At 35.5% G+C, this 14215-nt stretch overlaps 1 protein-coding gene across 1 annotated transcript in view; it reads right to left on the reverse strand.

Moving 5' to 3' along the window:
- Positions 1–13812, reverse strand: part of SCEL (sciellin) — a 31390-nt gene extending 17578 nt beyond the window's left edge. The window contains exons 1-8 of the mRNA XM_053456019.1: positions 13700–13812; positions 7319–7385; positions 5293–5419; positions 4421–4483; positions 3774–3839; positions 2290–2355; positions 944–970; positions 515–577 (exon numbers count right to left, since the gene is read on the reverse strand). Coding sequence (XP_053311994.1) covers positions 515–577; positions 944–970; positions 2290–2355; positions 3774–3839; positions 4421–4483; positions 5293–5419; positions 7319–7355 — 449 coding nt within the window. The 5' untranslated portion in view covers positions 7356–7385; positions 13700–13812. The remainder of the gene's footprint in view (positions 1–514; positions 578–943; positions 971–2289; positions 2356–3773; positions 3840–4420; positions 4484–5292; positions 5420–7318; positions 7386–13699) is intronic.
- Positions 13813–14215: the final 403 nt, after the last annotated feature.

The raw sequence follows: 14215 nt of genomic DNA on the forward strand, positions 1-14215 counted from the left end.
TCACATTCATGTATGATCATGGAGGGTGTTACAGATGTCTATATCTATTATATATTTCTGTACAATGGGGTAACAAAAGGACATCCTCAATATGTTGCCTAGGGTGGCCGGTCCAAGTGGCAGGGGTCAACATCTCTACTGAAAAAGGGAGATTCTCTTATCTCCACAACCAGTCCATTTATTCTGTCTATTTGGTGCTGCATGTCCTTAAGAGGCTGAGTTCCAAAATAACCTGGTACCCAGCATAGAGGACGGCAGCCAAGGAGGGAACGGCTGGGGTGGTGCTGTCCTGGATCAGGCCTAGGGCAGTGCCCGGGTTAATCCATCACTGGTGAAGTATAAAGTACAAATTTGTTGATCTGACAGCCAATGATAATAATTAAATTGGGTGGTATGTGTCCACATTGATGCATTCTGCACCACATCTTTAACGAACTGTACCATTTAGGACAAGTGTATTTTGACGGAACTACAACTAACATTGATAGCTTTCTCCTCTATGGCAAAAGGGTACCTTTTGGTTTCATCCGTAGTTGTAGTTGTGGATGTCGTCTTGTTTCCTGGGGTCCATGATTGTCTGAAAGTAAATAGAATAAAAATCATGTAGGACACTATGAAGAAACCAAAGGCTTTATAGCATAGGTTCCTTAATAGAGACCTCAGTTTTAAAAAGGTTCATACTGATCTCAAGAGCAATAATGATAATGTAGATTAGAATAGCCAAGAAAATGGGAACAATGGCACAGTTCAGCATGCAAAATTGCCATTATTAAAGTTAAAATTGCCAATATTATAAAAATATGCTAAAGAAATCATGCTCTGAAAATGGTACACTGGAAACTATAGGACATTCTGCTTCACTGAAAGAGTCAGATCTTTTTTGTGCTGGTACATGGGCTTAATTTTATATTACAACCAGTAGGCCAATAAATTACAAACTTACCTTTTACTATTAGTTTCAGTGTTTTCGCTGCATGTGGAAAAAAAGAATAGCATTCCACGATTACATTTTACAGTGATAGCAATAGAAGTTGATCTTTGGCAGATAATCATGAATGGTACAATATTTTGAGTTAGCATAACAGTCCAAGATTGTGAGTATTAGACACGTCTCTAATTAGAAACCAAGACATGACAAAAACACAGATTAATGGCACAGTATATTAATAGACATACAGGACCAGAGATTAGAGGGATCACATACTGGAGAGTCAGGAGACCTGGTATCCTGCATTGAGCTCCTTGTATTGTGTATGTACATACTATACAGCTCACTGAACTATTCGGTGCTTGACTGCTAGGACATGTGTAAGACCCCATTCCCATATATCATTCCCAATAGAGTTACTTTGAAATGTCATCTTTATGACCCTAAACATTGTGTGTTTTTTTACTTTTCTCCAATTTTAGTCTGTTAAGCAGGTCCTATGTTTTATTTACTGTATTCACTTAGATAAATGATATGTTTCAATATGGATCTGTGTGTCTTTTAAGCATTTTTGTTGGTCTGCAGATTAGTAAGAGAACTGACACTGCAAGCACGGGGCTGTGTGCCTCGGGGTGTGGGACGGAATTGGCTTTGGAAAACAGGATATCATGTGGAGCTATGGAGCAAAACATAATTACGCTTGCACAGTGTCTGTGCCAAGCAAAGTGTAAATGTTTTTATTTAATAACAGTTGGAAATTTCATAACAGCCTAAAAGATTTCTATGCCCCCAAAAGCTTATTATTTTTGCATGAATGATGCTCATGATAACATTTAACTCAGGGAGGTCCCATAGCGATAGTATATTTTAATGCTTTCACTGAAGAGAAAACTTCAACAAACTTTTCTCCTAGATGTCCTCTACATACTCTTATTTTTCAGAAGTTGCTTGACTAGTTGCTTGCTCTGACTGGGGAAATACTCAAATTCTAGTTAAAGAGCACTTTAAAAAAGGGTTTTCATGATGAAACATAATGCATTGCTCAATAATGGAGGATACTAAAAGTGAAGCATCTGGCCCTCAAGAAAGTGGACATCATGTAAATATTTACTAATACTTAGATCATGAAAGATTATTAATCAAGTGGACTAACCTTTTTAAACCCAATTTGTAGTTCAAAGTGACTAATTGTATATGTATGTATTTTGTGAACATACATTTTTACCCCTACACTTGCACACATCTAAATGTTTTTGTTTATTTTCCTTCTTCTTGGAACAAGAGGGCCTCCAGCTGCTGCCTATCCCCCACCCCATAATAGTCTTTAACCTCATCCCCAATCCATCATTCTATATGGCTACCTCATTGGTACTCTTTCCAGAGTGGCGGATTTAGATCCTCTTTCGGATGTGTTTTTCAGTGAGATTCTGGAGAAAGATATGGAATCATACATTTGAATTTAGTTATCATATATTTGACAGACTGGAAAATGGAGCAATATGACAAAAATAGAACGTTTTATGGAAGAAATCCAGCGGTAAGACCCAACAACCATGAGACATTTGTAAATAATTATTCAACTGTCTTCAACATCCAGTCATTGTCTCCATTGATTAATTTTGGGAAACATACTAAAGCAATCTTAAGAAAACTCAGCTATCTGATGTCAACACCGAAGTAATCAAAATCAGATGAAAGGTTTTGCAGACCTATTTGTATATTACTATTAAATGATGCTTCAGTTGTACAACAGTTCATATATCCTAAACTGAATATATGTCTAAAACCCCTGTATAGATATCAACTCTATTTAAGATGTGTATGTTCTTATGTCTGGCTTCTTCTTATAGAGGTTAGAGAAGTGACTTATGGAAAAGGCAAGCTTTTTTGTAGAAACCGCTTTACCTAGCTACTTACATTTATAAAGATGAAAACATTATCATAGTAGATTAATATGGAAATAATATTAAATATTATTTAATAATTATAATAGCATCAGTATAACAGTGTAGTAAATGTCAATCCTTCTATATAATGGTAATTTGAATTAATGTGAGCTGCTTTACACAATAAAGGGGTTATATATAAAAATGATCCAGGTATAAAGTTTAAAAAGTGGTTTCATCACCATAACAAGCAATGTCATGTCAGCGATGCAATTTCATTAGTTACTATAGTGGAAAGAACACTTTTTAACCTTTGCCATAGTCTCCTGTATTTTACCACTGAGACATAAAACACATGTTAAGGGTTAATGCGATGATGATATATTAATTTTATGTTAGCATCCCGTTTTAAGTAAAGTATTAACTTGTTAATCAAACAATTAAATGACATTAAAATGCTTGAACTAGCCATAACTAAATAAGAGTCAGAGACATACAAGGACACGCACACACAACAATTCACATGCATTTTTACATAGAACACTGCCAAGGCAATAACAAAAGTCTAAGTATTATTTTGGTATATGTATGCATGACAGGGTAAAGTATACACTTCTGAATAGAGGAGAAAACGCTGGATTCTCACAAGCTATTAACTGAACTGAAGAAGGATTTTATTTTGTTGGCTCATATTTGCTTACCAGCTCGAGAGATAGTTCATGATCAGTGTGACAGTTGCAAATGGAAAGTGTCCTACCACCATAAGTGATGGTTATATCTACAAGGTACTTTATAGTCTGCCTGTGGCAAATGAAGCTTTGCAATCCGGCAAGTATACCATTTCACACTGACTATTGTGTTAGCTTTGATTGCCTGAGGATTAACGCTGTTAATATTCACAAAGGTGCTCTATAATAATATGTAATCTAATAATATTAGTAGCATATACCCTACAATACCTGTCCAAAGCATCATCCGACTTAAACCGGCTATGTATTGGTTTTGTATCTTCTTTATCAGCGTCCCTGAAAAACAAATGTGATATATGTTTTTGTATATGGAATTATCTATAAAGAGTCTAGTCTACTCCACTAGGTTTTCAGCCCCTGTTCCATGCCTATACCTGGGAATTTTCAGGAGCTGGAGCCCCCTCTTTGGGTGAGTGACCATGTGGAAGGAGGGACCTGTGATGCACGCAGGTGGGACATATGACACAGCTGGGCTTGGCTTGTGATGTGTGTGGGGCTATCCACATACATGTGTGTGTGGATAACCCCAAATACCCTAAACTTTCTGTGGGTGGACGGGGAGTTTGACGGGACTGGGTAATCCTAGATTAAGTACCTTGACTCGGAGAACAGGAGACACTTTTAAGACTTTGAAACTTTTAAGAAAATAGAACAATGTAATGGACTCATACCCATAAAATATTCTGAGGTTCTAAAAAAGTAGGACATCAAAGAAGGAAAAAGGTAACGAGGGATTTGGGACAGTGAGGAGGTTTAAACGTTTCCAATCGCAAATGTTTTTCTAGACCTGCATCTACCATTGTACTACGCAATGAGCAAAAAAAAAACTCAACACTTATCAAGACACTAATTATTACCAGTCCAAGTTATCCTGTGATCTGTATCGATTCAGTACGTTTTTTCCATAATTTTCATCCTTACTGAAAAAAGAAGTGTGTTTTTAAGTAACATTGCACATATTTATTACGACATATTCTCATTACAAAAGTCACACTTTTCCTGAACATTTCGGTAAATTGCTGTGACTGAAATTGCAAATTTAACTTTCCTTTATTTCATAGGGTTGTACTTGTAATGGCCAGCAATGTAAATGTTGGACACCCTATTTTCAAAATAACATTAATTATGGCACTTTAGCTACATCAGCAACTTCTATTAAGGTCTAGTCTATATATTGCATATAAAAGATAATTTAGTAGCCTGTTGCTCTTTAATTCAGGATTTAATTCAAACATAAATCTACAAATATGAGGGTTCACTTTAGCCTAGGATGACCGCTTGGCTTCTACAGAATACCTAAAGCAGGATCCAATGTTAAAGAAAACCAATGAAATATTTCTGTGCTTGTGTTATGACAAGTTTGGCAACGAGGAGGCCTAGTATAAAAAGTGAATCTGACACAAATGGGGTCGTCAGCCAGTCTTAAGGCCAAACTTAAAACCTAGCCACCTGTAGGAAAATACTACAGGCACCTACCACATGGCCAACAAAGTAATATTTAAAGGCGGGTTGGAGACAGAAAGAAGAGATTATCCACAGCTTCTTCATACCCACATTGGCTCTAAACAATATTGTGTTTTGATGAAGAATGTTAGTAACGAACATAGAATCAAGAAAAATATTCTTAAGCAATAGCTAAAAATTGATATGGTTACATGTTTCGGCAATAAGAGTTAAATTCATTTCCAATTAACTATTTATACATTGTTGTTGTTACTATTTATCTTACATTTTGTCCTCTTCTTCCTCTGGCCGATTTTTTATCCAGCTGTTGTCCTGCAGGAGAGTACGTCTCTTGTTCGTCTCTTGTATAACACTCTGTCTGTTGACGGATCCCAGAGTGGCACTCTTGGCCTCTGTTGGTAGGGACATCAAAAATGTTCTTGTTGTAGAGACCACTTCAAAATAATTACTTTTTTCTCCTAATCACTTGATCTCAATGTACAATGGTAAAAAAATGAAGGCATTTGAAAGTAATTATAATCCTCCATGTGGTCTAGGTAATAATATTTCATTATTTAAATTAATAATCACTGGCATTCTTTCATGCAATTTCTGTTTTTTACAGTGTCAAAATATACTTTTTTTGTTCCTCAAAAAAGGCTAACATTTTCCATGAGAAAACAGGAGATAAAAAATGTGCATTTTAGATCTCAGTTCCTGAAAACATTTAAACACTGTAAAATAATTAATAAAACCTTTATCTGTGCTAAAACCTTCACAGAGAAAACAAGGCACTTGGAAAGCTGTTTATTTGGAGGTGGTCGATGGATTTCATGTGCTACTCTTTTTTTTAAGTGTTTTGTTTAAAAAAAAAAAAAAAAAAAAAAAACTAATCCACTATGTAAAAGTAATGTTACAGTTTAAATATAATTATTAGCAAAACTGAGTTCTATTGTTCTGATTTGATTAATTATGTGTCCGGGATATAATTGCCTGCACTGTAAGCATATCTGGGAACTCTCGGTTCACCCTCGAGTTGAAGGTGCAGATTTTCAGGTTCATGCATTCTGGAACTGATTTCTTCCCATTCTACACTCCTCTGATCATATCTAAAAGTGCCAATTGGCGCTGTTGCTACCAGTTGTGATTAATATTCCTGTCTGAATGGAGGTGGTTCAATTAAGTGTATCTTTAAAAAATGACAAGTCAAGGTTCCCATGAGGACAGGTATTAGAGCCATACAGCTGGCAAATCACTACACTCACAATGGGCTATTAAAGGGTTAATAGTTTGAGATTCTCAACTCCTTTTAGAAAGTTCTCATGTATGACTATATGTTAACACATGTACTAAAAGGTAGTGTAAGCACAACACCAGCTAACCTTTCGTGACTTCTGTACCTTCATGAACCTCTACAAATGAAAATAAATATGTAGGAACTATCCACCGAGGACTAAATAAGTCTCAAATGTAGATTGTTTTATGGTTCTTTTAAAAACAATACAACCTGTTTTATAGTGACTGATCTATTTTAATTAGGATTAACATAAAAAATAATAATGCTCATACGCTCACATTATTTCAAAGGGATAAGTTTAAAGCATCTTAGGCCAAAGTTGGACTTAAAGGCTGCTACTGGTGCTTTGAACATAGTTACGTTTAAGAGTCTCTGTCACACCCTACTGCCACAACTTTTAGTATTATTCATTAATTTAAACAACCTATACGTTATGATTTTAATCAAATCAGAGGTATTTAGTTGAAAAGTTGGAAGCTGAGATCTGTCTCGTTGTTGCAGGTCTTGATGTAGCTACTACATTTCATCTTCTGACTTTATTCCCCTTCTTCTCACCCTACCCTTACAAAGACTACGTTAATCAATCAATAATATCTGGACTTTAACGGTAGGGCAGAAATGTGTTTTGCTTATTGCAATATATATATATATATATATATATATATATATATATATACATATATATATATATTATATTATATCATAATATATCATATTGCAATTGGTAGACAGGACATAACAAGTAGTGTATAACATAACAATTTGACTTACAGAAACAACAGGTGAGAAGGGCCCTGCCCAAACGAGTTTATATAGATTATCATTGGTTTATTTAATGTAGAGAACTGTAAACAGTGGGAACGAGAAAAGACGATCTGCTTCTACAGTAGTAGAATTTGCCCAACGCACCTGACAACCAGCTCAGTACCTTAGGTAGTGATTAGTTCACTGATTTCACTTCAAACTTGAAAATAAGCTCATATTTTGCCTCACAAAGATGCATATGTTTAGTTACCATTTCCAGTGGATTTCCTCAAGCTGAAGGCAGACATCTTTTATACGTGGATGCTTTGACGCCTGTCCTTTCATAAAATAAAAACAAAAATTACTTGTAATAATTTGTATACCGATAACATTTTCATACAATATATATATATATATATATATATATATATATATATATATATATATATATATATACACATTCATACACATACAGATACACACAAAGTATTGCTTGTTTTATTTTGTAGAAATTTAAAACAGATTGCCAGGGTGCTGACATGTACATTTGGTCTTTTCTGATTTAAAATACAGATATGGTTAATATTCTACCAGAACCTTTAATAAAATGCAATGCTAATATTTGTTATATTTTGTCAGATTATATAATATAATATAATATAATAGCTGAGTTTACAATATGATGGTAACTCTTGGAGGTGATCACAATGGCACATGTTACCAGAATTCAGAGGTGACTAATCAAAGTGGATTAGCCGGGGGGGGCAACTGCTCCCTCAAACTACAGAGCTAGTAAAATAGGAATCTTTTTTTGAGTACTTTCAGTAATGCCCAAAAATGGCTGATTAAACAGAACTTGAAGCTTACTACCAATGGCTAATTAAACTTCAAATTAGAAAGTTCAGATCTCAATCAAGATTAGTAAAGTGTCCGTACAAGGACACCAGTGTCTATGGCAAAGTTTGTGAGGTCCATAGAACATCATTAATGTGCCCACCACAGACCCCACTTAATGTCCACCATGGGCAATGATGGTGTGTATCTTGATCCCAATTAATTTTAGAGCTCAGGGGGCCGGTTAGGGAGATCCCTTGATATCCTACCTGGCTCATGATCCCCTCTGCATGCAAAGGCAAGACCATGGGGAAGCTTGGGAGCAGAGCAGGACAATACCCGAAAACCAACACTGTCCCATGCAGAACAAAACATTTAAAGGTTTGTGTCTATTTCCTCACTGTATATATTCCAAACAGTATAAGGTGGATGCTAACTTAACCACAAACCAGAATAGACTCACACAATAAAACAGCATATAGTTAGGTGCCTTTACTAAAATATTTGGGGCCATAATTACCTGCCTCCTAGGCATTGCTGAAATTCTGCACAATTATACCAGACTTGCTACCTCATTGGAACAGCCTGGCAAGGATTGCAGTTTTTACACAGTAAATTCCCTGTAACCAAGTAGAGGTTTGTGTCTGGGTTCTTAGTAGAGCTGGACAAAAAGCTTTGCCCATATCTGAGAAACGGCTGAAAGTTGCATGTTTCACACCATGAAACTGTTTCCATGGTTGTTTGCAACATTAGCCCCGTGATGTTACACAACAGTGACTGTCATTCCTAAGTCTGGCTTGGTCAAATTCTTAAAACATTGCTGAATCTGGGCGGCCTGCTATAGGAAGCAGAAACGTGTTACGTGACCCTGCTGTAGAAGTGTGCAATAGCACGCATGGAAACATTCCATTCGAGAAGGGTGAATGACAGCCTCCATGTAAGTGTGAATGAGCGTGTGTGAATAAGAAAGAGTGTGTGTGTGAGTGTATGCTTGCTTGCCGCCTGGGCCAAAGGTGCCAGTCCTCCTTTGGGTGGCCTTTTTGCTTTACAAAAACTACTACTCTAGATTTGTTGACATTAATGTCTTTGTCAGGTTTCTTTTAACCTGTGGTTCAGATGATTGCAGTTGACTAGGTAAATCTGAGTCAGATTCCACACCTATATAAGATATGCAGATAAATACAGTGAAACTGACTGATTTTGCAATATCTCCCACGTAACAGCCTAAAAGGTTGTCTCCTCACTCCAGCCTTTCATCTAACTTTAGAACAACACTGGTGGAGTTTAGGTGGCATCCCTACCATAAATCACTGCTTTGTTGATTTAATTAGTAATCAATCCAGTGTTATAAAATATGAATGCAAAAGAATAATCTAGCTTGTCAGGACATAAAAAAGAAATGTGATTTAAAGCTATTAAAAATTATGAGCAAAGATCCACAACATTGCTACTATTTCTTCATGTGGGGGGGTGACGGTGACCCTACAGAGGGGCTTATTCTTCCCAGGTGTCACAGTCATATTTTATATGAAACATACATTTCTCAATACTCTATAGGGTCACTCTCCTGCAGGAAGAAAAAGTAAAAATGGCATCAGTGTTAATATATTAATTTATACCTTTGATAATATTGTGTGATTGGTCTCCTTAAAAGTAAACCATACTGAAATAATGGTTTCATAGAAAAGATATGAATCAGTTGTTTACTATAAGAATGTCACTTAGATGCCCTGACTTATGTATTAACTAGGGTACATTTCTAAGTTCTCCTTTTGGGGTACTGACCTTATATTTTGAGTGCAACTAAATCTCTTTTATAATTGTAATTTTATTGTATGATGTACAATACCTGTATATATCACTTGTACCCTACTATAACCCAAAGGCAAACAGAATTATCAATTCCAAAATGTTTTTAAATGAACAAGTATATACTTTTTAATACATTGGAAACGTGTGGGTGTTTAGTTCCATTAAAATGGAAATAGAGTCTTGTTTAGCAAGTTATGTTCTCTTGCCTCCTGTCTGTCATTGTGTCAGTGTCCCTCCCTTATGTAAATGCTCATGGTTCACTATTCATCCCAGTAAGGTGGCACCTAGGTCTTTGTGCTTATTTTCAATTACCTCCACCCTTAACCCTTCTAATTACTCTCTGTATACACCCATCAACTTTGCTCACCTGCCCAAAATGTTCCACTCGTTATCATAAAGTGTTTTTCACTATTATATCCATACTTAATATGTATATATGATAGAAACATTTAACAAAGTATATCAGGGAAGGTTTTCAAAGCAGGAGAAATGTTAGAAATAGAGGTCTAAAGTTTAGAGGTTTATATGGAATGTAAGGAAGTGTTACTTTACTCAAAGTGTAGTAGATAAAAAGAATAGCCTCCCATCAGGAGTAGTAGAGGCACATACAGTAAGGGAGTTTAGTCATGCATGCAATAGGCATAACGCTATCATGAAAAGGTCAAGGAATGATTTTTCCTTGCAGTCAAATTCTATGTTTCTATGTTTACGTTGTTGTTGACGACATATTGCCTAAGTAACAGTGTACTAGAAGCTCCATTTGGCCAATAAATGTTTACACCATTTGCAAAATTATTAAGTGTTTCAAATCAACTGAAGATTGAGTAAACAAAATTACTAAAACAAGAGTACCTTTATAGCACCCAAACCACTTGTGATATGCTATTAACAAATGCAAGATAACACAAAACAATTGTGGGTCCTTCCTAGTATGTTTTGGGTTTTTTTCTATCTCAAACATTATTTGGTTTTTGGCTTTTTCTTGTGTGTGTGTAGCTTCTTCTTTTTATTATTATTATTAATTGTTTTATATAGCGCCATCAAATTCTGTAGCGCTGTACGATGGGTAGACAGGACATAACAAGTAGCATGTAACATAACAAATTGACTAACAGAGACAACAGGTCTTCTGCTTAAAGACTGATCCACTTAATCCATCACCATCAACCTACTATAACTATTAAAATGTTATTAAAGAAAAAGGAAGAGAGGTGGACTTTAAAGCATCAGCACAAGTCCCTACATGTAGGCATTCCATATATTTAAAATAGATGTGGATGAGCCGACTGTGGTGAAACACAAGTCACACCTGTCACACCTGTCAACCAGATACAGAGGAGCAAGAAATGGAATGGGAAGAGCATTTTTTGCTGACTCAAAATCCAGCTTTTGCTTCAACCCCTCTGATCAGAGCTTTAAACTGAAACATACAAAATACTTGTGTTATAGCAATTCATAGCAGCAAACACCTACAGTCACAACCTTCCACAGAACTATATAGACACTTACTCTGATAAAAATACACTATTTCCCAACATGTTACCGCTACACATTCCCCAGTGTATATATATATAGACTTTGTGGTTTCTCTTACAAACCTCATCCTATTTAGCTATTTGTATAGCCAATTTGCTTAGCTTGCTATAATCATAGAATATTTTCATTACATTCCATAGGCATATGATAACACAGGAGCAACCTTGTGTTAATAAAAAAGCAGGGCAGAGTGAAGAATCGAGGACTAAGAATGTGGACTGTTATCAAGGCAAGAAAAAGAAGAGGAAACAAAATTGAAACATTTAGAAATAACAAATTGGAGTTTAATGAGATGTATTGGCTGGTGGAAAAACTATTATATTACCATGAAAATGATGACCCGTTGAACAACACTGGAATTTTTTCTGATATGAGCAATTGCTAGAATGAATGCCTTAAATAAAGTTACAGAATTTGTAATCATGTACTGTATATGATACAAGGGGTGAATGAGCCAAAGCCTGATAGAAGGAGTCTGTTACTCACTACATTGGTTGCTTGATTTGGTAAGTTCTAGCTTACCATAAATCGGTTAGTTTCTCCAGTACATTGGGAACCAAGGGCACAACTGCAATTCAGCAGAAAAAATTGTAGCTAATTTTAATGTTTCAATTAAAATTTAAATTAAAAAAAAACATGCAAACTAAACAACCAATCAAAACTTGTAGATGTCATTTACGTCAGCTACAGTATATTTAGGGTCATAAAAGTGAAATGAAGCTGAGTAATGTAATTAGGATAACAAAACACTCCTAATAAAACCTATTTAGTACTAATGTGATTGTTTTACAATTGAACAACTGTCTTGTTTTGGCATTATTACATTATTGTGTGAAACTGCCTTTTATCATTATTGACACAGGAAATAGTCATTTACTATAGTATAAAAGTAAATAGAATAGCCAAAGTAACATCAACACACAGATGTAAGAAAGAAGCAAGTTTATGGGAGAACCCCTTCTTGGTGCAGAAAACAGATCATTTTCTTTAATATACCAGGCCTAGAAACCTTCAAAATATCTAGAAGCAATAGCATTTTCATAGACTAGAAACTTGTTTTTTTATCATTTGCCTTAAACATTGAATTTAGTAAAATGAAATATTTGAGTGTAACAGGGTCACCCGCTTTAATACCCCAGGTATGTACTTTGATGTGTGAAGAGGCATGCTATTCCATGGGTCCATAAGGGAGAAACTTTATATAAGTTTGGATGCTGGATATATAGCTTTCTGTGCAGACCCTTTTGAGTGTATGCTCCTGCCAACCTATCCTGTTACCAGCTGGTGGTAGTCCTCTAGGAATCTACAGCCAGGTGGGTTACACAGCATTACACTAAAACATTTCTAAGGGATAGAAAAATATCCTCTGGCAGATACACTAGAGACAGTCCCTCGTCTATCCATGACGATGTTAGCTGACGGAACTGGTTTTTCCTGATCGGGGTGGATATGCATTTTTTGTCGTTTAGTTTTTTTTACTATCTGTCAGTGTACATGGAAACTCTGTTCAGAACAATTGGGATCAGCTCTAGTTTTAGGCTAAGAACACAGCCTGTCGCTGTACACGTAAAACTAAATGTAGACAGAAACAAATGTTGTGCATGCAATAATTGTTTTCATGGTCAAGTAAGAATATTTAGTTGCATGAAGGATGTGATTATACACATACACCTAGATTTTGATAACTGTATTCTAAAATATACAATATGGCATTATCATAAAACAAGACCTATGTCTTGGCTAGCATAGATCTGTCCGGCTCAACCTCTGGTATGGGATCCATAAATAATTGTGGGCCCTATGCAGGAATAATCACATTAAAATAACATTTTTTTTAAATGAATACTCTAAGTCCCGAGCCTCCCTGTGATCTGCAGAATGTTCCTATCTGTAGAGACACTTGGTCTGATCCCTTTGAAGTGGATAGTAAGTAAGCCTCTCATCAGGCTAATGTGCCATCGGCACAGAGAAGTGTTGCCAGAATTCAATCCTGAACACATTGAACACATAGAAAGTATATGTACTTAGTAGATCCACTGGTACTGGCTACTAAGAAATAGAACTTGACACCCTGAAAGGTATCTGATCATTTCACAGTTATGTTTACTTGAGCGATAAACATAGTAAACATAACTCTAATTTGTTTACATAACTTTAGTTTGTTTACAGTTAATATCAACTAAAAGAAATAACTAAGGTGAATATTAGTGTGTGTGCATAAAATATCTCTTATAAGCTACACAAATGAAATCCAAGAAAAGGCAAATCTTACAATTTCTACAAACAATTGATAAAAGGTTACATAGAGTGTGTATAAAGCCAGATACTGACTTTATGATAAGCCGGTATGTAATGTCATTTGTAACATACAGTTGCAATATAAACATTATCATGTTGTAAACATGTTAAAAACGTACAAGGGAGATATAATCAAAACTGAGTGGATTCTGCTAGTATCTGGAAAACATACCTGTATATACTGTAAGCCAGAGTAAGCTCAGAGATCTTGCAGTCACCTGCGGCGAGGTGTGGAGGAGACGTTCAATACCTTAGAGAACAAAACTGTAAAGCAGTGTGACTCAGGTGAGGGTGTGGAAAGGGTGTACCTTCAAATACCATACACATATCTTATTTTTGTGTGTTAAAGTCCTTTCGCATTTTTGTCATTGCTTCATGGAGGGACCGATTTGTAAAATGTCCAATGTCACCAGTTTTCTTTTTAATCTAATATAGTTGATATTCTTATGTTTTTGCCATGAAGAATGTTTTTTGATCCTAAAGGAGTGTTTGCCTATAAATGCTTATTTGGCTAAGGCAAAGCTTCAAGAACATTCATTTATCATGTTACAAGAAGCTGAAGTGCATTCTAACTTTACTGTATAGATGCATATATATATATATACACATATATATATATATATATATATATATATATATATATATATACACATATATATACATATAGTGCAGACAGTATCCAGTCGGC

Source organism: Spea bombifrons, chromosome 2 (assembly GCF_027358695.1).
Source record: "Spea bombifrons isolate aSpeBom1 chromosome 2, aSpeBom1.2.pri, whole genome shotgun sequence".
Taxonomy (NCBI): Eukaryota; Metazoa; Chordata; class Amphibia; order Anura; family Pelobatidae; genus Spea; species Spea bombifrons.